Source organism: Odontesthes bonariensis, chromosome 8 (assembly GCF_027942865.1).
Source record: "Odontesthes bonariensis isolate fOdoBon6 chromosome 8, fOdoBon6.hap1, whole genome shotgun sequence".
In the NCBI taxonomy this organism is placed as follows: domain Eukaryota; kingdom Metazoa; phylum Chordata; class Actinopteri; order Atheriniformes; family Atherinopsidae; genus Odontesthes; species Odontesthes bonariensis.
In genome coordinates, this window is record NC_134513.1 from 5,116,034 (window position 1) to 5,142,128 (window position 26,095).

Genomic DNA, 26,095 nt, shown 5'->3' on the forward strand with positions numbered 1-26,095 from the left:
CACCCACAAAGAGTTTGATGAGAAATCCAGCAGAATTTCAGATTTATTCCAGCTTGGCATCATGTTAAAAGCTGACTTGAACACTTCCAGGTGAATCACTTCTGATCTGTAAGCATCTTAGAGCCGACTGGTGCTGATTTGGTTTGAATTTTTATCACAAAGCAGCTCTCATTAGCGCTGTGGTTGCTTTTAACGAGCTGCGAATGCACAGCAGAGTGAGGGGAAGCAACCTGCCACAAACAAGGCCACAAACGGAACTCATCCGAAAACACATGTGGCTCAGGCAGTGACAAAACAATAGGGGTAAAATAACAACACATCGTAGCGTGTTCCAATCTGTCCTTTGGCCAGATAGGCGCAACGCTTTTGCAAATCCAGACACTGACAGAAACAAAAGCGTTTACATTTGCTGAAGCTTTGGGCTGACACTCTTTCCCAAACTGACTATTTAAGCTCATTCCACTGTTGCAGCCACCATTAAGTCCCTCCAGATAAGAGCATTAGCTAAATAGCTCAAATGTAAATGTATTGGATTATTCTAATCACTGTTGGGTTACACCATAGCATCAATGACTTAGGTAGCATTTTCTCTGTGATCTGTTTTGGGCATGCACGGTCAGAATAGCATTGAGTAATTTGTCTTGGTCTGCACTGTGGAACACATGCTCAGTATTTCCACAGATGACTCATTTTTTCAGTGGCACGTATACAACACTGATGGCTCTCTACAAAGGAAGAAATACATCTGCAAAAGGACAATAGGGAGTGAAATCTGATCAGTGAACGATTCTAAACCACGACTACACTGCCAGGAGATATTCAAAGATTGGAAGGTAGCACACTTGACTTAACTGACCGAATGTTGCCTGTTCGGTCGCATGTTCTGTCTAAATTAATTCCTAGACTTGGGAGCTATTTAAAACCACAGGTTATATATTGCAGAGACAGCCTAATGCATTCACTGCCTGCAGTAGTTAAGCAAACTTTATTGAAAAGTCAGACGTTACAATTAGTGAAAACACAGAACATTAATGTAATACAATACAATGCCAGGGGGGTCACATTATACAAAACAGTGATAAATTAGTTCAGAAAAATGTTGTATAAAGTGCACAGCTCTCACGTTTGTGACATGTTTGTTTGTTTCTGTTTATCTGGCGATGTTGTCCTTCCGGTTCAAAAGACGGACCACCAGTCCAATCAGAGACGATTCATGTCAAATCACACTGTCCCTTTTTTTCCCCCAGAAAATTATGTAAGTGTATTGAATCGCATCGAATCATATTGAATCACATCGAATCATATTGAATCACATCGAATCATATTGAATCGTATCGAATCGCATCGAATCGCATCGAATCATATCGAATCGTATCGAATCGTAGGCTGAATATCGTGTATCGTATCGAATCGAATCGTATCGAATCATTTCGAATTGTATCATATCGTATCGAATCATATCGAATCGAATCATATCGAATCGTATCATATCGAATCGTATCATATCATATCGAATCATATCGAATCGTATCATATCGTATCGAATCATATCGAATCGAATCATATCGAATCGTATCATATCGAATCGTATCGAATCGTAGGCTGAATATCGTGTATCATATCGCATCGAATCGAATCGAATCGTATCATATCGAATCGTATCGTATCATATCGTATCGAATCATATCATATCGAATCGTATCGAATCGTAGGCTGAATATCGTGAGATTAGTGTATCGCTACAGCGCTAACCGTAACAGGCGCAGCTGTCGGCAGGTGGCAGCACGCAGTGATACTAAGGGAGAGAAAATAGGGCCAAGCGATTGTGAGGTCTGACTTTTTCCTGCGATTTGCATCACGATTTTGTGATGCAAATGTATTACTCTTTTGAACGCATATTGTTTTGAGAAGTAAAACGCTTTATTTTTTAAACCCCAGCCAACTAGCCGGACTGCTTTCGTCAACGCCAAAACGAGGCTGGAACTCGGCTCACAGGACGCAGCAGGGGGTAAGAAGATGTTCATAAACGATATTGCTAATATGGGATGTCATACAGCTTCATGTCAAAAGAGGCGAACTATCCCTTTAAGGCAGGAGCCACATGACAGCAAAATTACGTTCACTCTCTGAGCTCCTGTGTTTTGAAGTGTCAGTAGCATCAACACGAAGCAAAGCCATTAGTCCGTCTCCTCTGCTGTCAGCAGCCTGACTCTCAGCCTTTTCACTGCTGGCCGGATTTTGATTCAGTTCCTCCCTCCTGAGTCTCGCATTCAGCTGGCTGTGCTATTGTCTACTTCCTCTGGGTCTTTAACCACAATATCACATCCCTCCGAATGGCGACCACTCGCTCGCTGCCTGTCTCTGAGAATGTGTGTGTGTGTGTATTTGTTTCTCCCTAAAGGAAGTGAGGCAAGAAGTCCGGAAGACTGAACTTTGTGTGTATTCCTGCTTGCTTATTTATGTTGAGGTGCAAAGAAGAGCGTGGCTCCGCTGTGAAATAGTCTGACACTGTTCTCAAACTTAAAAACAGCCCCCGTGCAGAAAGAGAAGGCAGCGAGAAAGAAAGCGACTAAAACCATATGAATGTGCGTTGGGAGACGGAGAGAAGAGGAGGGTAACAACAAGCAAGTGGAGGAGAAAAACAGACTGAGTGTGGGCAGGAGGCTGGGAGCAGCCTGTGCTGCAGGAAAAAGCATCAAATAATCATTTCCACAGGCACTCAACACAAACAAGACGCTCATCGTTTCGTGCACACATCGCACTGTATCGATGTCTCTCATGGAGATATGACAGAGGTGAAGTTGCAGCCAGGTGACGTAACCGAGGTGAACTTTCAGTACGAGAAACGCACGGTCAGGGAAGCATTTGCATGTGTTTGTGGAAGCCAAATGACTTATCTGATAAGAGCGCATTAACACATTCTACCAAATATTTATTTCATCGGCGTTTTTTAACAGAATATACGCCACTGCACCTATTAATATGTCCGCTTTATGAAAAGCAGATGTGACCTGCATGCGCTCACTCCACTACTCAAGCGAAGGCAAATGATTTCCTCACATGTACCGTTCTGTTTCGTTTCTATTTTCATTTCCTCAGAGACGGCAGCTAATTGTACGCTAACGTGAATCGTGTTGTGTGCAGCGTACCTTCACATTTCTCCAGAATCTGCACCGTGTCTCCAATTTCGAGTGGGAGGCCATGCTGGACGGTCCCCCGGAAACTGGCCAGCACTGCAACGAAAGAGGCACAAGCCATTCGCATGAGATTATCTAATGTTTGAGACTGGTTGTGCACAGTTGGAAACATAAAATGAGGACGAAAATACATGAGGCTCATGATGCATTTTGCATGATGAGACAGCAGAAGGAGAAGCCTGAACAGGTCGTGGAATAAAATCTCTACTAACACTTCTTCCTTAAACCCCTAAAACCTTCATATACTGACATCTTAGAGTAAGAATGCAATACGCCGGTGGAGGCAAGATATCCTTTCTGGTCAAGGCAAAACCTTCAATTGGCAGTAAGGCAAGGCGTCTTTATTTATATAGCGCATTTCATACCACAGGTATGAAATGTGCTTTACATAAAGACAAGGCATTTAACAGAACAGCAAAAAGCAGCATAAAAACAAGCAATTTAAAGAGAATAAAAAAATAGAATAAAAAGTCAAACACACAGTTAAAAGCAATCAAAGAAGAGGGGAAAAAAAAAAAATATATATATATATATATATAAAACAATTAAGAGGTTTTATAGCATTGTGCTTTAAAATTATTTAAAGGAACTTAACCATAAGCCCACCAAAAGAGAAATGTTTTTAACCTGGATTTAAAAGTGCTTACAGTTGGGGCTGATTTCAGTTCTGCTGGTAGTTTGGGCTCCACTATCTGACCTGAGTCAGCAGATCTCAGAGCTCTGCTGGGTTTATACTCTACCAGCATGTCATTCATGTATTCTGGACCTAAACCGTTCTGTGATTTGTAGACGAGTAGCAGAACTTTAAAATCTATTCTGTATCTGACCGGGAGCCGATGTAAAGACATGAGAACTGGGGTGATGTGATGTGATCTCTTTGTTCTGGTTAAAACTCAGGCTGCAGCTGTTTGAGACTCTTTTGGGGGAGTCCAGTCAGAAGACCGTTACAGTAGTCCAGTCTGTTGGAGATGAAAGTATGAATCAGCTTCTCCTCAGTAAGTGTGTGTAGAACTAATACAGGACATCGCTGATTTTTATTCTCTTTCACAGAAACGTGACCAAACCAGGTAAGGTGGGAGGAAGCTGACTTGCTGGCTGCAACCACAAGATGAATTTACCCCACGCTTTCAAAGCCTGCACGTCCACACAGATACCGCAGCACACCCGACGTTCATGAAAATGCAGAAATGCAAACACGCAATCCATCAACGCATAAGCCGGACAAATGTCCACAAACGCTCTCACTGCAACTACACAGGCAGCAAATTCATACAAGACCCCCATTCAAACAGCAGTGTATACGAGCCCACATGGACTCACACAGATACCCATTCACACATGGACGCACACATGCAAAGGAAGTGGGATTCAGTTTGAAACGTGCAACCAGAGTCCCCGCTATGCAGAAGGGATCCTGCAACGGCCAAAAAATGATCCACTGTACCTGAATGCAAAGTCCAAGACGGAATCTGCCTCGCTGGAGGGGGGATTATAGCTAATCCGGGACAATTTAAAAGAGAAAGAACTGGGTGTACGCAGAGACCTGCAGGGCAGAGACACAGTAGTGAAGTGTCACGGATGTCTGGTCACAACGTCAGTGAACCCAGTGCCAGTTAACACCTTTACAAACTGCATTTTCAGATGCCTAACTGAGGGTATTCAGAGAGGCATGAGGTGTATTGCAGCAGTAACATTTTATTTTTGCAATAGTTCTCGATCTCTTAAATTAAGTATAGCCTAAATATATCACTAGTTTGTAGTTTTTCCTCTCTCTCTGGTGTTTTCACCTTAAGGATTCAGCAAAAATCACACGTTTTTTCACTTTCTCATGTTGACAATCGATCGACTGCAGGGATGAAATCACCACTCGTCTCTAACTCGTGGAAGTGTCTGCGCGTCGGTGTCCTTTGCATTTGACAGTGAAGCTCCCCAGTTATCCCTCAATCTGCAAAACGCTATCTTTACGAGGGATTTGTCACACGTACACATCTGACTTTGTAATTCGGTCAGAGAGCAGCCGAGCGCACACGCCGACATCCAGAGAAGTTTGATACTTTTTTGTAATTCATTGACAGTCGAGTCACTCCCACATTCACAAAGAAACTAATCGCAGCGAACACATTCACACTCAGTGTGCCCAATGCATGAATTACCCAACTTATTGCCTCAACTGCATTGAGCTAAATTATTCAGTTTCAAGTCTGTGCTTTCTCTTTTTCCTGCTGTGAAATGGAAGCTTTAGCGCCTGTCGATCCATGAGCCAGCTGCTGTCTGTCCGATTATCTCCGGCCGCCTGTCATCCATCTAACTGTCTGTCTGTGGGCCGTGTGGTCTGGCTGACCAACAAATGATGCACCGAGGACACGGGAAAGGTGTTGACTCTCCAGAGAACTGATTTGTTGTTGTTTTGTCCCATTCGCTGGGATCGGGAGATGTGCATTATCTCGCCAGAAAATGAAAACAGCGAGTACAAAGGGGGAGAAGAATACCATTCATGGCTGTTTGACCACACAGCTGCCGCAAAGCACAGAAACAGGCACAGCAGCGGAAAAAAAAACATTCTTCTAAACTGACAAACACACACAAACACAGCACGTCCGAGTGGAGGCCACTGAAGCATGATCACCACGATGCAGAAACTGGGCAGAAGCAGACCTGCTGATGCTAATATATGTTAGGAACACATAAACACCGTCCGTCCGTTACACCTTTTAGAACCAGTCTCCAGATGGCCCAGTCCGACCAGCATTTCGGCCACTAAAAGGCAACGCTCAAACACAATTTAATTCTATGTGACACTGGTGCACCGGGCGATGGTGAGGGCAGGGCTATTCTTGGCCAGAACATAAACACTGAATAAAATTGGCAGCCCGGAGGAGCCATGTGCACACGGATAAACAAACTGTAACACGCTGCCGGTCGTCTCGAACGAAAACAAGAGAGGGGTTGGAGCCACGAATTACAAACAAGGGAAATGGCACCAGATATAGAAACTGAAATCAAATTTCTGGTGCAGAGGGCCAATGGAGCCATGCAGGGCCCAGAACGTGGCTTTAGAAATCTTAGCTCATGTGGAAATGATAATCTCCGAATGCTAAAAAGCTTCTTCTTCTAAATAATAACTTCAAAATGAAATCACACACACTAGTGCTTTACACGTCTATAAAAATGTTTTGAGGGTTGATTTAGAATCCAGTCCAACTGTAAATACTGCCTTTTATCTTAAGTTATCTTAAGGTTAGGCCATTTATTCTGCTTCTGGTTAATGGCACCTCTGAACAGAGTCAGTTTAGTCTAGTTTAGTATCAGTTTAGTATCAGTTTAGCATCAGTTTAGTATCAGTTTAGTCTAGTTTAGTGTCAGTTTAGTATCAGTTTAGTATCAGTTTAGTATCAGAGCCTCTTAATGTAAAAGTAGAGGTCCGCATAAGCCCATTTGTCCGGTAATCAATCAATGGTGCCACAGCTGATCAAGGGCCCATATAGAGGGAGTACAATAAGCTGCAGGGGAGCACATTCACAGACAAGATAATTATTTGATAATTAATTATTAAGAGTCACTGGTAGCTGAATCAGTGCGATACATAATCACTCCTTGCAGCCTTGACCCAGAAATCGGACGGACAAAGCCGCACTGATTGCAAATAATCTCCTCATTAAGTGACAGGGGCCGTGGCGCGCGTGACCGTGAAGTCAGAGGTCGCATTTCGATCAGTTTAATACTGGTGTTAATCCAACAGGATTAAAAGTATCTGTTTTGCCGGTTTGCACGTGCAGTCTGCTTAGCAAGTCGGGATCCCTGCATAAAAGCCTGCTGGCTCAGATTAAGTTTACATGTGTTTCAGGCTGCCACTTGGAGTCGAGGCCTGTCAAACGTTCGGTTCGCCCGTCGCCTCGTCTAAGCTGCTTAGAAGAAGAAACGCCGCCACGAGCTCTGAGCAACAGGAACGCCAGCACTCCACTTGAAAACAGGCCGAGCTTGTTAAAAAGCTCCATGCTTTTCTGTGCAGAGAAAAACACAAGGAAAGCAGGATTTCTGTCACACAACCCAAAGTGTTTACCAGCATTATGCAAAAAAAAATAAATCACTCAGAGCACTCCTTAATGTGCTTTTTAACCCAATTAGCCTGACCCTTTCTTCTCTCTGACTGATCCGACAACAATTAACACACACGATCCACTCCCACATGTTAATTACACAGCATTTATATCATTAATATGCTCTTTTGACAGAACAAAAACTGGTGGCACTCAACCGTCCTTCACTGCTGCCAAATGCAAGGTGCATGATTTAATTTGTGTGTGGGACTATATCTGTGTAGATAAATATCTGTAGGGCTGTGTGATGATACAACAGATAAGGTTCGTGGGTTGATTCTGAACGAGGAAAGAGGAGTAAATCCCCAATGAAGAAGCGATGCTCTTTCTCTTCCAGCCCTGAGACGTTTAAGAGGTGAAGGTTTAAAATCAAAATGTCTCGAATACAGAACTGAAAATTACCAACAGCAATAAACAATCTTTCCTTCCTCGTGCGGCAGATTCCGCGGCAGGCATGCGCATAAACTATCCAAAAGCACAACACAGTCCAAACTCCATTTTGCCAAACCAAAAGTGTCTTTTATTCCAGCAATGTGACAAAGAATTCCAACTCAGACCAAAACTAGCTCAGTTATGTTCCGTCGAAGCCAAGTCTATACACACTGGGTTCCTACTTAGAGGCTTCAGCCATCTCTCTTTCTGTGCGGTCAAGTAAAGAGGCTCCTAATGTCTCCGCTTCATCCCAAAACGCTCCGCACATGCATGACATACGGGGAGCGAAAGACTGACTGTGGTTAACAGCACGCAGGGACTTACTCAGGGATTTTAGAGAAGGAAAAACCAAAAAAAAGAAGAATTCATGCCTTCTGTATCAGAGGCACACTTGCACAAACCCACATCAGTGTGAAAGAGCTGAAGAAGTATCTGACAGCGTCTGCATGAGCGGGAGGCAGATTAAGTCGGTATGAGTGCATCAGCGAAAAAAAGTGATTCTGGAGTGCTGGAAAGCGGCATTATGCATTTCAAAGAAGGCGCAACCTGTAGAGGCTGGCGGGAGAGGACAAGGGAGCAGGCAGGCGTTTCAAAGCAGCAAGAGGGCCTTGAATAGGACTCAACTGGGCAGATGCAGAGAAAAACACACATGCACAGATGCAGAGGTCTGATAGGTGGCCCAGACAAAAACCAGGGCAGAGGAATCACCCAGGAGGAACGGCTCTCATTTAGCCCTCTCCATAGCCGGCCGCCAGTTTCCTCCCGCTGCCTTTGTGCGCCGAGAGATAGCGACCCAAGCACCATCACAAAACCGCTGGCGAGCAACAATGAGGCGTCACTCAATCACACCCTGCGAGAGCAGAGGCTTTCAAAGCCGAGCCGTCTGAGGAATGCTATTACGCTTTCTGAAATGGCTGCATGACAAAAAAAAAGTGCAGCTCAGGGCTGGATAACGTTTCAAGACTGTTAGAAGTAGAAAATCCTCCGACTAACAAATGCTTGAAAATACACACAAGCCAAGTGGGGTGAAACATGCAGCTTTTTATGAAAGAGAGAAGGTGAGGGTGCACCTGAGTGGAGTCTGTGAGGATGCAAAAATCATCGAATTCGCTCCGAATAGAAAAAGAAGAACTTGTTGTGTAACGGCATGGCCAGCTAAGGTGATGCCAGCCCCCCCCCCCCCAGGTCATTAGGAGCAGGAGAACAACTAAAGCGTCTGTCCTGTTTGCTTGAGCGGGGAAAATCATAAATAACTCAGATTTGGCAGAAATATAGGTCAGTGCACTAAACCCCTCACCTCCAACCCAGACATTAATCTGACTGTGTTTATGTGTTTATTTGTGTATGTGTCGGTTGCTTTGGAGCTAGATAAGTGCATACATTAGATAACCAACTGATGCAAATAGTTGAGCTATAATCCTCCTTAGAATAAGGAGTTCTTCTGTATCTGAATTAATCTGTAGCTTTTACCGTCTTCTGCACGATTTATCATCAGATTGTGAATCACTGTGATGTTCAAATAATTTGTGAATATTTTAGCTGGTCTCTTCTGTACCCTGGGATCGCAGCCGGTGAGGTGCGCCGTAACATAAGGCGTCCTTCCTGTGACTGCGTTGAATGGCAGCTACGCCAAAAACAAACCAGGTTGGATTCTACTGGGAGAAGAGCTGGTGCCAGGGCACGCGTGTCCCGTGGTGCAGCCACAGATCTGAACTTTTACATGTCTGCAAACAAACACTTCAGGATGCAAACAAGAGCAAATTGTATTGTAGAGTTGTATTAAAGCCCATGTTACCCATGTACGCACAACATTTGTTCCTGTTGTCGTCCCAGTGGCTCCGTATTTGAGCTTTAGCCACTAAATTCTGTTGTTTTCTGCTGAGGTGTGGCCTCTAAATATTCTCTTTTTGGAGTTAGGGTCTCAGTCTCTAACTGCAGATCTTCTATAATACAACATGATGTTCACAGTGGGAATTTCTGTGCTTTATAAAGCAGGGTATGCTTTAAAGGGGAGATATTAGGGAAACAATCCTTTTTTCTGTACTTGTGAACACATATTTTCTCTGAAATAGGTCTGCAGCTAATGATTATTTCACTAATCGAGAAATCTATTGATTAATCAATCAATTAATTGAGTAGTAGGATATTAATTAATTTTTTAAAAAGAAAAAAAGACAGGTGTCTTAATATGAACCGTTTATTGGTTTAATATTCAGAAAATGCAACAAATTTAAGTACTAATCTGCATTTAAGTAACAGAATAAAACCAAGAAGTGCATGTAAGTGCCATTAAAAACACTTCTGGTGACATTTCAATGGAAATTATCCACTATTTGTCCAACACAATAAACACAAGTTGAAAAAGTGGCCTTCTGTTCTCTGCATCGGTGGGACGGATGTGGAGACGGTACCAGCATGGGGGTACCTGGGTGTCACACTGGACAATAAACTGGGCTGGTCCACTAAGACGGAGGCCATCTATAAGAAGGGCCTGAGAAACAAGATGCTGCAGATGTTTTATCAGTCTGTAGTGGTGAGCACCATCTTCTTCACCCTGGGGTGCGGGCATCAAGGCAAAGGACGCCTGCAGACTGAACACACTCATCAGGAAAGCAGAGTCTGCTGCTGGCTCTAAGCTTGTAACCCTGGAGGAGGCGGTGGAGGACAGGATGCTGGCAAAACTGCTGGCAATCATGGACACCCCCCCCCCCCCCGTCCAAAAAACACTGAAACTAAAGAGCAGCTTCAGCAACAGACTCATTCCACCCGCTGCTCTAAGGAACGATACAGTCTGCAATCAGACTTCATAACTCCTCTACCTCTGTCAGAGCCACTATTGCAGAGCTGGACTAAATCTATCTGTCACCTTCTGCACTCTGTAACTCAAATACTGGAGCACTTCATACCACATGTGATATGTGCTAATATTCAAATATACCGGGCTACTATGACGACCTAATTTCCCTTTGGGGACGAATAAAGTCATCTATCTATCTATCTATCTATCTATCTATCTATCTATCTATCTATCTATGCATCTATCCTTCTTTCTATCTATCCATCTTTCTATCTATCTATCTATCTATCTATCTATCTATCTATCTATCTATCTATCTATCTATCTATCTATCTATCTGTCTGTCTGTCTGTCTATCTATCTATCTATCTATCTATCTATCTATCTATCTATCTATCTATCTATCTATCCGTCTGTCTGTCTATCTATCTATCTATCTATCTATCTATCTATCTATCTATCTATCTATCTATCTATCTATCTATCTATCCATCTTTCTATCTATCTATCTATCTATCTATCTATCTATCTATCTATCTGTCTATCTATCCGTCTGTCTATCTATCTATCTATCTATCTATCTATCTATCTATCTATCTATCTATCTATCCATCTTTCTATCTATCTATCTATCTATCTATCTATCTATCTGTCTATCTATCCGTCTGTCTATCTATCTATCTATCCATCTATCTATCTATCCATCTTTCTATCTATCTATCTATCTATCTATCTATCCATCCATCCATCTATCTATCTATCCATCTATCTAACGTCCTTCTCAGCTAACGAGCCGACTGATTTCCATTAAAATGCTAACGTGAAATGTTCCCATGAGTTTGTTCCGCTCAGAGGACTCGACATGTGAACCGGCTGCTTTCTGCTGGGATGACGTAGCATTAATGTGGTGCAATTGTGGTAAGATGATTTGGTTTTACAATGAAAACACTGTACAGTATTGCCTCTTTTTTTAATCTTTGTATCTCAGAAGTGGGAAGTTGAAACTCTTTTTTGCTTTGAGATTGCAATTGAATCTCATTGTTCGTTGTATAGTTCCCCGAAGTGAAAATAAAAATTAAACATTTGCTAATAATGCTCTTCCCAACAATGAAACCTTACTTCTAATCAGCATTGCTCTTTCAGCAGCTGGAAGTTAGAATTTATGACTTCCCGTTTGTCATTGAACGCACCACCAGTGCAGAGCTTCTGAGTAAGAAGTAGACAGCGGCTGACATGAGCAGGGAGAGTGTAGTCGGCAGGTAAAGTTCAATAACGCACAAAACTCTCCCAAAGGTCACAGGAACTGGAGCTAGATGTCTGAAGGATTGTCAGTACAGCTGAGATAATGAGCCCAAGGAAGGTAAAAGTGAACATGAGCACAGCTATGATCTATTCTGTCTGTTTCTCTCAACATCCTACACGTGCATCCATGAAGCTGCAGCTTCAGATACTGTCGACTGCAGCTCAAACCAACACCACTGCGCACAACCTCCCACCATGCGGGTAGAAAAGAAGAAAATGCTCCAATAAATTAGCAGAGACCATGGAAATGAGGGTTGTGGGTGTTGTTAATGGGGAAGTAATGGAAGCAAAAGATTTAAGAAGAAGAAGACACTGTGGGGAATGACGAAGGAGGGTCGTCCCAGGGGCAGATTTGGATACGTCTGCTGCAGCTCCACCTAACAGATGGAAGAATGAGCAACATCTGCGTTGTCTCGCTCAGGTGTGGCCGTTAAAAGCGGGAGTGGCACATGAAACCTACCGTCCGCTTCTTTCTGACTCAACTGCAACCTCTCGACTTCCTCTCCCTCCCCGCCCTCTTTCAGGGAAGAGGAGGTGTGACTGACCTCTATCTGCATTTCAGGCACTCTTGAATCTAATTACAACAAATTATTCACTTGTGCTGCAGTGGTACACACGCCCACGTGCACACACACACACGACGTGCACATACAAGGCTGGCAGGAAATCAGCAGAGGGAACAGAAAAGTATGCAGCCTCAACAAAACACACGGCAGAGTGTGACCTTTGTGAACCTGTTCATCTATTTCAGCCCAAACAGATTAATATAATGCATTGTACTATCAAACAGCATCACCTCCAACTAACACGGCCTCAGTGAAAAGACCTCAACAACGACCTCTCCGAAAAAGGAAAAAGATAACACACAAACAGGTTTTTATTGCTTCAGGGTATAGCAATGAAAACAGCCGTCTGGCAACTATTGAGGATGATGAAACAAATCCAGCATCGATGTCTGCAACCGGCTTTGCTGCTGGGCCAAACATAAATGCAACTGTAGGTGTGGCATTTATTAAAGAAAGAGAGGCGCTGCCCTGATGGTGAAGCAAAATCAATTTTATTTGGTGTGCAGAATCCCCCAGAAGGTGCAATGTAGCCTACAGCCTCAAGCCAGGGGATGTAGACAGTGGTGGGATCTGTGTGGAGAGAGTTTGGGTAAAACCAGACGGAGACAAAGACGGAGGGAGAGAATGCGAAGGATGCATATTGACAAATAAAGCAATGGATAGGGGAAAAAAGACAGGAGAGATGTGGGAATGGGTAGGAACTGAAAGATGGAAGGTGAGTGGATGACAAAAACAAGAAGCGATAAGTAGTTTTGAGTCCCTGAACATGCTGACCGTGGGGCCAATGAGAAGAGCTGGGGACTAAAGCAAGTTCGAATCAATCACAGAGAAGAGAAATAATGGGAGATGGCTGTGGGACACGGAGAAAAAATAATATGATGTTTAAAAAATGAAAAGAAAAGAAAAATCTCCGGCAGTGTCGGTCCTCCTGCTAATTCCAATGTGCCTCACCCTGCTGGAGGTAGAGACACAGCTTCTTTGTGCTAAAAACGCAAAGCTGTTTATCGTGTTGACAGCCTCAGTTACATAATGTAGACTAAATTTAATCACAAAGGGAACTTGATGATAATAAAAGGCACAAATTGTCAAAGTATGACACGAAGGGAACAAAGAGGGAGAAAGCTTGTAATTTTAAGATAACAGCGGAGGGCAGTTACATATGAGGAACATTGTTTGGCTGTAAAAGGATCCTCTGAGCCAAGTTTCACATACAGATGGGTAAGATTCAGATTCAGCGTGTTCTAATAAACTCTCACCTCCTTTAGTCTAACCTCCAGACAGGTGTGGGCGATCTAATGATCTCATTTCCTGGATATGACGATCAGCTTTTGAGATGACTCCTCCAGATCTCGCTAACTAATTGAGAAGCAGTGGGTTGTCTTTGTCCGCATCAACTCCCCAGAAGCATCCATCTAAAATTTTATGTGGCCATAAAATTAGCTTTAGGCAGAAGTCAAATTCATCTAACGTATAATCAACACACGGCTGCTCCATTCACAGTCAAAGAATAGCAGGATTTTTGATGCTTGGAACTCATACATACGTGACTTCTGCATCAATATGTTGGCGCGTAAAGGTTGTGATTTCAGATTAGAAAGATCAGACAACTTTTCCAGGTGTTTTGATTTCAGAAATTACTTCAAACAAGCATCTGAGATGATGCAAATGCCCCTCCACCACCAGCGTTTACTTAATGCATTAAAACAGCTCTTTAAAATGCTCATCTTCGTTATTCATACCCTACAGAGGAGTGCACAAAAACACCAACTTTCATGCCTCTTTTAATTGATAATTGGGCCTTGAATCATCCTTAAAGTGAGATTTCACATGGCTGGAAAAGTGCCCACTGTGTGAAGTTCAGTGCACGTAAATGGTTATCATTTGTACACTCAGCGTGCAATAGAACATTAATATGCTGCTATCACACCATTTGATTGTCTGGTGTCCTACTGGACAGATGGTGCTTATCTGTTCATTAGAAAACATTTCGTGTTGTTCCACATACATATATTATCTCAGCATGCGCACGTTTATGAAACTGTACAACAAAAGGAGGCCGTATTGGCGTAAACAATCCAATCCGCGTGCAACATTAGTGCTGTAAGCGGAGATTTTCCTTTGCTTTCTAGACTGTTGCACAACTGGAAGTCCAGGAGCAAGTCACACTTTAATTATTCCGTGCAGGCTCAGCCTGTTTTGAACGCTGATTGGTTGTTAAGGCAACATGCCGCCACAACATTACCACCAGCGCTCTAAATTGTAGGGTAGGAGCTATGACAGAAAAGTCCACAGATGTCTAATGAACTTCTAGCAGTTTGATAAGTGCACGCAGGCACAATTCCTCACTGCAGAGGGAGATATTCCCACATTTCCAGGCACAAAAAAGTCCCACTCGAATTGATGCAGTGGACAGATGATGCACCAAAAGGATAATAATGATAATATAATAACACAGGACTGTCAATGAGCTGGAACTACGATGGTGAGGGCAGAGAGGAAATGAAAACAGGTGTAACGGCATAATTTCTGTGAAAAACCACAGGGTTACGTTTTAAACACACACATTTTCCAGAATCTGTCTGGCACCTACATGTGTCTGCAAAGTGTATTCACTCAAAAGGCCGTGCTAACCAAAGTGCCCAAAGGCAGGAGGGTTGCAGCAATTATGGTTAAAGGTGAGATTAAAAGATAGCACGAGGGGTTCGACTGCCAGCGGAAGGGCTGGGATAAATGGGTTAATATTGACTTCAACCTCTCATTACAGCACCAATCACGAGTCTTCCATTAGTGATAAGGCGAAACAAAAATGTCCTTTTAAAGCACAATTAAATTGCCCAAAAGTGCGACAGCTAAATGCTAAGCTTCTTAGAGGATGTAGCAACTGGAGAGCAAAAAAGAGAAAGACGACGTGAGAAGGGGGGAAAGATGGCAATATTCACAACAGAGCTGAAGCTAATTATAGAGTTGGAGACAATTGAAACTATTTGTGTTACTAGTTCAAATGTCTACCCAGCAGCTGAGAGTCTCTTTTAGCCCAAAGAAGAAAACAAAAGAAGCACTGCAAACAGAGAAAAGCCCACTGGACCAGAATCCAAAGTGGTGCATAGTTGCTTCAAATCTGGGCCGAGCAGCCTTCACGCAGCTCTCTCCCCAAGAAAATGAAACAAAGGGCTCAGTGACAAGCAGAGACAGAGCGACTGTATAAGAGAAAAGAGTGAACTGAAGCGAGGTTCGTGTCAGTGGGGAGTGCAGAAAAAGCACAAGACTACAGCGTTGGTTATCTGGGGGCGGCCTGGCGCCGGCTCGGACATCAGATGTGCGCTCAGACTCACCGTGTGAGGTCGAGACTCAGGAAGAAGTGGCACGACGCTTTCATGCGTGAATAAAGCACTTGCGGAAAGAAATAACATGCGCACTGCCAGCCGGTCATCGCCTCGCAGCACAGTCAGGGCGATTGAAGACACATCACAAGAAGTGGCACACATACACGTTTTCTGCCCCACTCAAGGACACAGATGGCAGGTGCTACAGGAATACAAGCCACCGCAGCGTACCTTAGTATCAGCCAAGCCAGTCAGCCTGCCCTCTTGTCACTGCTTGTCAATAAGAACCGTTCTGTGGCTCTGAATATGTCAGATTCTCTTAATGTGGTGAAAAGAGCAGCTCAGATAGAATCTTAGAGGGAATCCTGTGAAGCAGGTCATCAAGTAATCAAACACAGACCAGGGCTGTGCTTGAAACCGCATACTTCTCCTACTACTCATACTAACTTTTTGAGTTAGTAAGCGAGTTTGAGTAAGCGAGAAGTTCCCGGATGCATACTAGATTGGCCGAAATGTTGGGTATGCACAGTGTTGCCAAAAAAAAAAATCACAAGAAGTCGCTATTGGCTCTCAGAAAAGTCGCTAGAAGTCGCTAGATTGCGTCATGACGTCATAAGTGACGTAACCACGCCCAAATTATATATTTTCGCTCCTACCCGAGCCGAAATCAGCCGGCCTGAAGCTGATTTCAGCTCTAAACTCTGTAAACTTTAGCAACATTTGAAACTTTTCAGGCCAGAAAGTAGTCGTTTAGATCCCCAACGTGTTAAAAACCTGCCAAAATACCGGCTATTTACAATTTTGTTCCGATGAATTCGGCGCTACTAAAGCTAGCCGCAGTGAGCAACGCACTTCCGGTTATTTTGACAAAATAAAATACCCGTTGCCTTTTATCATAGGGAAAGCCATTACGATAAAAAGGTGATTTTGTTTTGAGAACAGGAAGTGAACCTACCCTCGTTGTAGCTAGCTTGAAACTGCCGTTTTGACAGGAAATGACGGTATGCCGGGTTGCCGCCGTCCTGCAGTGCTTCTGTCTCGGCTTGTATGGTGTCGCGGGGCAACTGATTTGTCACTCACAAAACAAGTTAAATTGTCGCTAGATTCAGCCAGATTGAGCCCGAAAGTCGCTAAGTCGCTAGATTATTTTTTTTGTCGCCAGAGATGGCCAAAAGTCGCTAAATCTAGCGACAAAGTCGCTAAATTATCAACACTGGGTATGCCTCATGAAGTTACTGCTCATACTCAAACTACCCAAGATGCAATGTAAAGTGACGTCGCCGATCGTCATTTCCTGTCAAAACGGCAGTTTCAAGCTAGCTACAACGAGGGTAGGTTCACTTCCTGTTTTCAAAACAAAAGCACCAATTGTATCCTAATGGCTTTCCCTATGATAAAAGGCAACGGCTATTTTGTTTTGTGAAAATAACCAGAAGTGCATTAGCTCACTACGCCTAGCTTTAGTAGCGCCGAATTCGTGGAACAAAATTGTAAATAGCCGGTATTTTGTCAGGTTTTCAACACGTTGGGGATCTAAACGACTACTTTCTCGCCTGAAAATATTTCAAATGTTGCTAAAGTTCACCGAGTTTAGAGCTTAAGCGAAATCAGCTTCAGGCCGGCTGATTTCGGCTCGGGCAGGAGCGAAATGCATTCTGGGTAAACGCTCTGAATACTGTCTGATCGATGAGTATGCAGTATGCAAGTATGTAGTATGTGGAATGTATTATGTAGTATGTAGTATGTAGTATGTAGTATGTAGTATGTAGCTCTTTTCTCCCTCTACACATCATCTCTTGGTTCTGTCATCCACTCCCATAACTTTTCCTACCACTGCTATGCAGACAACACCCAGCTGATTCTGTATTTTCCCCCTTCTGACACCCAAGTGGAAGCACGCATTGCTGCGTGCCTGGCAGACATCTCGGGGTGGATGTCGATGCACCACCTTAAGCTCAACCTGGACAAGACTGAGCTGGTGTTTCTCCCAGGGAAGGGCTGCCCGTTCCGAGATCTGGCCATCACCATGGATAACTCCGTGGTGACATCAACCCGGACCGCGAGGAATCTGGGTGTGACCCTGGACGACCAACTGTCGTTCTCGCCAAACATCGCATCAGTGACCCGTTCCTGCCGATTCCTCCTCTACAACATCTGGAGGATTCGCCCCTTCATCACCGACAAGGCAGCACAGGTGCTCATCCAGGCTCTTGTCATCTCCTGCCTGGACTACTGCAACTCCCTCCTTGCTTCTGCCATCTGACCTTTGGAGCTTGTTCAGAAAGCTGCTGCTCATCTGGTGTTCAACCTCCCCAAGTTCTCCCACACCACTCCCCTTCTCTGCTCTCTACACTGGCTCCCTGTAGCTGCTCGCATCCAGTTTAAGACTCTGGTGCTAGCCTACATGGCAGTGGAAGGAACAGCTTCTTCATACCTCCAGGCTATGGTCAAGCCCTACACCCCCGCCCGACCACTTCGCTCTGCGGCCACCAGGCGCCTGGCTGCCCCGTCACTCAGGGGTCCCTGCGCACGATCGACACGGTCACGGCTTTTCTCTGTTCTGGCACCCCGATGGTGGAACGATCTCCCGACTGATATCAGGACAGCTGAGTCGCTGCCCATCTTTCGCTGCAGGCTGAAAACCCACCTCTTCAGTAAACACTATCCTGATCCGCCCTCTTAGGACATCACCTGCTCCGTCCTAGTTCCTTACGCACTTATTTGTTTCCTAAATTGTCTTTGTTTTCTAAATTGTCTTCCCATTTGTCTAGGTACCTGACTGATCGCACTTACTCTAGCACTAGTTTTGCTCTTAGCAGTTTGGTTTTAGAAGAAAATGCACTTATGATTTCTTGTGACCTGAAGTACTTTTGCCTACCGATGTTGAACACACTTAATGTAAGTCGCTTTGGTTAAAAGCGTCTGCAAAATGACCGTAACGTAACGTAACGTATGTAGTATGTAGTATGTAGTATGCAATTTCGAACACAGCCCAGGTGCAGGTCGCTAAGTGGAAGGATGTTAGATGGATGGATAGTTTTAATGACAGAGAGATGAGTCCTCCTGCATGAAAAAGGGGATTTTATGAGGAACAACAAGGAGGTTAATCTGAATAAAGTTTTTCATTAGCCTAAGTGGCTAAGAGTCTTAGCTTACAGTGTGATTTGGACAACAAAGAACAGTTTCCACTCCTGAAGGCCTCCAAACGTAGAGGTATTCTACAGTGTGCACCACTGACTATCACAGGCAGTGAGCAACGCGGAGTTCGAAGGCTCTGCCACGAGACCCTCCGAGTTCAGCAGGGCAGAAAGAGCAGAGGCAGCCATTTGAGGTGAAGACCATAATGGAGCCGAACTAACAATGACAAGACAGCGGCAGCAGCGAGGCACGACTGAACCAAGAAATACGGCAAGTGCGGAATCTGTCATCCAACCCAAGCCCGGGAGTAAAAATAAATCATCTTCATGTGATGTGCATTCTGCTTTCCATGAGCCACAATATAAGCAAGAAGAATGATACTGGCACTGCTTCTCATTCTTTCCAACGAAGAGAGGCTCGCACTGAAAACTGAAAAACGAGGGTTGGATTCCACGGCTAGTTGGCATGCCAGTCATCCCGACATCTGCTGTATTACGGATGGATCAATAACGGATGCCTCACTCACACAAATAGACACACCGATTTAAAAAGATGTTACATCCTGTGGGACGAATGAGACAGATGCTCTACAAACCCGTGACAAAATCTATTAAACTCTTTAAAACTTCCCTCTCACAGAGTGAGAGGGTTAAACATCAGTTTAAGGCAAATTGTTGGCAGTACAATGTCAGACGGGCTTTTGTAGGAAATGCATTTCCTTCCTCTTAAGTGCTTTAGTCACCTCGCATTGGGCACATGGTTTCAGGAAATGTGGGCCTCAGTTTTCCTGACTCCTCACATTTGCCTTCATGTGCATCCAGAGTCGACCTAAACGGGAGAAAATTAGCTCCTAAAAGTGGAGGGCTTCTGAACCGTTAGAATGAACTGCCCTGTCCAGATCTGTGATACGTGTCGGTGAATGTATGGCCTGTGTACGTATGTTTGTGTGTGCACGTGGTCGCACATTCCAGCGGGACTAAGGGGTTCAGCTGTCATCGGGACTATTTTCCTGTGCGCTGCATGCCATCGGTGGATCAAGGAGGATTACTCCTGGGGTCGTGGAACTACTGGGCTCGAATAGACAGGGGGGGGGGGGGGGGGGGGGGGGAAGAAAAGAGAAGAAAAAGGGACAGAACCACCGCGGTTTGGACGGCCGCCTTTCAGGAATGAAACGCAGGCGAAAGGGGGGAGCAGATGGGAGTGCGCCTGTCAAAGCAAACCACGTAGGAAGCCGCACGGCCAAGAGCTGCACCGGTTGAAAGACAGAGAAGGGAAGAGTTAGAGAGGCATCATAATAATTAACCAATCCTCAACTGTCACAAACAAGTTTAAAAAGTAGGAGCAACTGGGGCCAAATTCAGATGCAGCAGGAGGACAGAGGAAGTCTGAGCGTGAGGGTGTCAAACTGATGGCCTGCGCTCGGTCCACACAGACAGAATCAATAAAGTGGAGTAAGAAAGTTGGAAAGGGGGGGGGTTGTCCCAGTTTCCTGATATAGGTCAACAGCACATGTGTGCACCCTCTAAAGCGGAGTGTAATTAAACATAACCAGTTAAAAAGTCGGCAGGAGCTCAGAAGTTGAAGGGAGAGGAGGGATGAGAGAGCAGGGAGGGACGAAGCAGCAGTGATTAATTCCATCTATGTTTTTCTCCTCCCACAGTTGCAGGGGAACACCATTACACAAGCAGAAAGGTAGCCTCATTCACGTACCTCTCCGACGCCTGGCGCTCCCAGAGGGGGAGAAAGTGTGCAGATTCTAATGAGCTACAAAGAGACTTTAAGGCAGAAGAATAGATGGAGACACACCGGGATGCTGCTCTGCTGTGAGGAGGAACTCCATGTAGACCAACAGCTGACAGCAATTCAACCGTTCTCTCTGCCTCTCCAGGTCACCCATATCCTCTTCTCCCTCTCCCTTTATCATCTTCTCACTTCCTCTTGCCTGGAACTTGGCAAAAAGTCCAGCAAAGGAGAAATGAGGGCCATTGCAACAGCCTACAAATATCACATATTACCCGAGCAAAAGGGCATCAGTCAGGTGGTGATGACAACTGTCGATAGCTACCAGTTTCCTGTCACCCTGACCTTGGGAATGCATTGAATGAATCAGACATCGACATATCGTGGGAACAATGTTCTGTCATCGATACAAGAGCTGTTAGCACAAGCTGCAAACTTGTGAAACTGAAAATGTTGCAGCTCCAGCCCTGGCGGCACCTGTTTTGTGTTATCTCACAGTGAGATCTAAGCATGGCTTCTGTCTCTTATTGTTGCTTGTGAGTTTCAGATGAACAACAGACTCTGATAGAAGAGTAAAAAAAAAAAAGGCTGTGGGATCATATCACAGAAGAATTCCACTCAAGGCAAACGATCTACAACCCCTGACAGCAGCCAAAGCCTGTCACAGATCACTTCCAGCCAGACGCTGTCCCACCACAAAGAACCACGACCAATTGAATGATTGTGCTTAATGGACATATGATTGAAGGTTAGGCTGGAGGTTGGGAGGTTGGGGGGTTGGGGGGTTGGGGGTGGGTGCAAATCCCAGCGATGCAGAAGGGATTTGTGTACAGGATGCTCTCCGGTTCCAAATGGGGACACAAGTTGTTTGTTTGTCTCAGATTAAAGAATAGAATATAAGATTGCTTGGCATGGTTTAGAAATTCTCAGTATTGAGTCTAAACGTGCAAAAAATTTAGATTTGGATGAGTTTGTTAAGAGATTTGCTGCACAGCACAGCAATCGTCGCATACAGCTTCTGTAAATTTTATACTGTATAGCAATCAGTTGATATACATGTTTTGTTATTGTTATTGTTAATGGGGGGAAAACATTTCTGCTGCTACAATAATCCCAAGGGAAACACTGTTTTAATGTACTAAAAAGTGGAATGCTCATGTATGTAGACCAAATATTGAATTTATTACACTTGGGTGTTGAAAAAACTGTTGTATATGGGCTCATATAAAGTACAAAGTAAGATGGGCTTCCTAAAAAAATTGCCACCCTACAATATTTGCCTGCCACCCCTCTGCCACCCCATGTATAAATCTCTACAATCGCCACTGTTGGCATCATCTCTGAAGCTGCACATAGTCCATGTTTAAATGCGTCCACCATCACAGCTCTATTCACTGCTACCCAGTCTGGGATCCGAGAGGTGGTGATGGGGAGGTTACTGGTGCATTAGGACAGCCTGTGCAAAGAGGATTATGGCTGCGGTCCAGATGAGGGTCCAGGGGGAGCTTACGGCTGACGCATCACCACTGATGATGTCTGGAAACATTCCCCCACCAATCGATGGCATGGCACAAGCCCATTCAATCACCACCACCACCACAATCACCTCTGACCTAAATACAAGCTGCAGATGTGTTGCAAAATGTCAACCCCCCTCTACCTGTAGATATCTAACCGATGGATTGATTAAAAAAATGCTGGATATGAGCTAAATCACAAAAGTGTCAGCTGATTCAGCCATGCAACCACAAGCCGAAACATTATGGCTTCAGCAGCATCCACAGCCTGAACATATAGCATAGATGTGTGCAGTCACACATGCTCCATTTGTGCATCAGTATTTTTAGCCCTCCCAGAGTCATTATGTCAGCACGGCACAGCAGACGGCCCGGGTTGGTCTGAGCGAAGTGAGAAAAAGACAGGAAGGAAGACATTGTTCAGTTCTGCTTAAACATGGGCATCCGCTCAGGCGTGCAATCCACTCACGTGTATCCTGGCCGAGAGGAATGTGCTTTGCTCCTCAATACTCGAATTAAGTTTATTTCTGAGGGCGATGGACTGCTTCTCTGCTGTAGATGTGCAGCGGCGGTGGGATTCATGTTTCCCAAACACGAGACACAACTCACTGGTCTTAAGATATCCTTCACGCCACTCTTTCATGTTAAAACTAATGAAAGAACATGAAAGCATCTTTCTTCAAAAAGCTCAAAGTGCTCCAAGACAGGAAGATGATACCAGGGCCCTGTGATGACCACCGAAGACAAAATGGTACCACTGGGAGGTCATTAGGCTGTAGATAAATAGACGGGATGAAACCTGATCCAAGAGGAGATTTCCACTATTGATCCGTTAACAGGAGAGATTACACTGTAGGAAAATACTTCTTGAATGTCTGGGATGCTATTTTAAATCAAAACGTCCTTGGGAGCGAAACAGAAAAAGCTTGCAGCATTCACCTGACTGACAAAACTATGTTTTTAGCGATACGCATGCATGAATGTGGCCAGTCTCTAACAGGCAGCCCAGCTTTTGTACCATTTCCAGGCTAGCATCTGTATATTTTAACAGAGGAACACTTTCAACATAAATTGCTCGTTGGCAAAAATAGCCAGGGGCCTCATAAAGGTAGAAAAGCATCCACTGGCAGTGAAGCTGCTATAGGGCCACAGTTTGTGCACATTTCCAGTATAGACAAACAATAACTCCTGCCTCCTGTCAACTCCTCTGATGTGCAGAACCAGCTGTCTGAGGTGTCCATCCGCCCTCATCACCCAGCCCAAGTGTTCTTACTCCACGCACAAAGGCTTCCACAGTGGGGGTTTTCCTTTGCATTTCCCCTCTTGCACTCGCACAAAGGGGATCCATTTCAGCTGCTTTTAGCAGCACCACTTTCCACTTATAGTTCTTCACACTCCCTCCCCTGAGGCTTTAACTGGAGGGAGGGAAATAAAGGCGCCAGGTGGATGTTTGGAGAAAGGTTAGGCTTGTGGCAAACAGGGGGCACTTCAAGTTAATCCCACCACAGCTGGAAGGGGGAGCTTTTTTTGGGAAGCTTGTCTGGAGGTAAGGAAACTGATACCAGTGCCCGGGGCGTGCCCGATTCCTGGTTCAACTCCAGCGAGTCGTGGGTCAGCGCGCTAATCATGGTAAACATAAAACATATAAGCAAAAATAAGCCTCTCTTCTTTTCTGAGAAAATCAACACAACCGTGTCTGTGGCTGAGCTTATTCACTAATCCCCGAATCAAACAAAGGCATAATGACTGAAAGAAGGAGGAAACAAGATCCTGCATAACCTGTTAATTAGTGAGCTTTAGATGTTCTGCACCATTGGACCGAGCCAGGTAAGTGAACTGCCCTTGTTTCTAGCAATTACATCAATCTTCTCATTTGATTCACAATAAAAGATTAATTAAGTGCATTCCCCAAAATGTCGCTCTATTCCTAACTCCTACAGGTGTTTAAACATCCACCTCCTACTAATTTATGTGCTTTAAGGTTACGTCTACTTGTCTTATTTTCTCCAAAAGAGTCAGATGTGAGTATTCCATAAAAGGTCCAGCTGTTACTTTAACATGAAATCACACTGAATACCAACTGCAACTCTCTGCCGCTCCTTCTTAACCACTTCCTCCCTGAAAATCACTTAACTCTGCTCAAGTCTGCTTGTGTTTATTATAAGAATGCAACGAAATGCATATTTCACAGGTTGCCCACAATCAGATTTAAAATGCGGCCCAGTATCGCGCTTAATTTGGGTTGCAACTAAGAGAGCCCCAAGGCTCCTCGGTTTGGCTTCACAGTTGTGAACGATTGCTGAATTTGAGGATGTTTTTCTTTGTGGAAGAGACTTAAGGGGTTAAATACCAGGAGAAGAAAACCCTAGCCTTCTGAATCAACAGAAGAAATCCTCTGTGCAACTTCCAAAAAAAGAACACAAACAAAGCAAATCAGCCCTACAATGCGCCACAGTGCCAACCTTTGGAGTTGCTGGGAGAATGCTGAAAAGGCCCCATTCAGTCAACTATGAGAGGGAAGAAGGAGGAAGATTGTTGGTCTTCTCCCATCAGACAAAACCAAACTTCAAATGATCCCGTGGCTCAGATGTTATGCGTTCGTATCCATTTTTATTAATTCAAGGAAAACACTTTCCTGCTTTCCTCTTAAGAGAGTAAACATTTCAACCAGCAACGCTGCCTGGAGAGGGTTGAAAAAAGGAGATGGAAGACGCGAAATGGGTCGCAGTTGGAGGTTTAGTCAACCTGATTAATTAAACTGAGAACACCCACACAACTAATTTAGAAATTCATAAGAATCCCTCAACTGGGGAGAGCCAGACAGTTTCCAAGTAATCAGAACTTGGAGCTCTGTCACCGATATTGGAAAGAATCTCATTACGAAGTTGAAACTTCATGGTCCTCTTGGCTTGTAAGTCTAAACGAAGAAGAAAAAAAAAGCATCCCAAGCTAATTCAAAACGATATTCATCCCATCTCCTCTCCAGAAAAAAGTTGCTTCAATCAGCTGCATTTAGAGAAAGGAAAATCAATTGCAATCAGCCTGAACCCACGAGTCTCCTAAACTGGCTGAGGAAAGCAGTCATCACCAGAGGCGAGCAATGAAACACCCTTCAAAAAGTTAACCTGACATCAAACTGGCTTTTCTGTCTGCGTGCACAGCGAGGAAGTAAGGGGAGCTGACGGAGGAGTGGGGTGGAGGACAGGCAGCGAGCCAGCATATCACACGCAGAGGAGACTGAGAACCATCGTTTCAACGGCAAAGTGAGAGCCGGAAACACGTCGCTCGCATGCACAAACCTCAAAGGGGATAAAGAGCAAAGGTAGAGGCCAAACAGACACCGGCTCAACCGCAGCGGAGGTGCACACACACACACACACACACACAGCGAGCAGGTAATAAGACAGCTCACAGCAGCCAAGGTCAGAGGGAAATCAGCCAAGCAGCAGCTGATCCTCCCACTGTGATCTTTACAGAGACACAGCGAGAGTGACGGAGATGTGAAAAACAGGCCAAGAGAAGGGTCTGAACCCATCAATTCCACCACTAATATGACATACCTGCAGTGTGGATGTGCACAGAACAGTATTTACAGATTTTGATGGTCAATGCTGAGACTAAAGCATGCTTTGATGTAATTAACTGTACACTCATCATAAGAGGGGACAAAACAGAGGAGATAACTCATTCCTCTGTTGTATAAGCAACAGTGTCATATGCCTCAATGATAAAACAGATACCAAGGACACACACTTAACTGGACCTGAACCAAACCCAGGGAAACATGAGCGCACCATCTGTCCACCTGCTCACACATTCCAGTAAAATAGAGAGGAGAAGGATTTCTCAGTCTTTGCCTCGACTTTTAACAGTTTAATGTAAGTCTCACGTGCCCCAAGATCCATGATTCCAAGGTTCAACCCAAAATATCTAAGCTCTATTATATCATTAAGTTCTAAAATTAACTGACTGATCCAGCATGACTG

The 26,095-nt window shown here is 44.4% G+C and overlaps 1 protein-coding gene across 6 annotated transcripts in view; it reads right to left on the reverse strand.

Moving 5' to 3' along the window:
* dock4b (dedicator of cytokinesis 4b) overlaps nt 1–26,095 on the reverse strand; it is a 102,453-nt gene that overhangs the window by 67,666 nt on the left and 8,692 nt on the right. For all 6 annotated transcript variants that reach the window (XM_075471398.1, XM_075471395.1, XM_075471396.1 and 3 more), the window contains exon 2: nt 3,150–3,233. In XM_075471398.1, the coding sequence (XP_075327513.1) occupies nt 3,150–3,233 (84 nt within the window). The remainder of the gene's footprint in view (nt 1–3,149; nt 3,234–26,095) is intronic.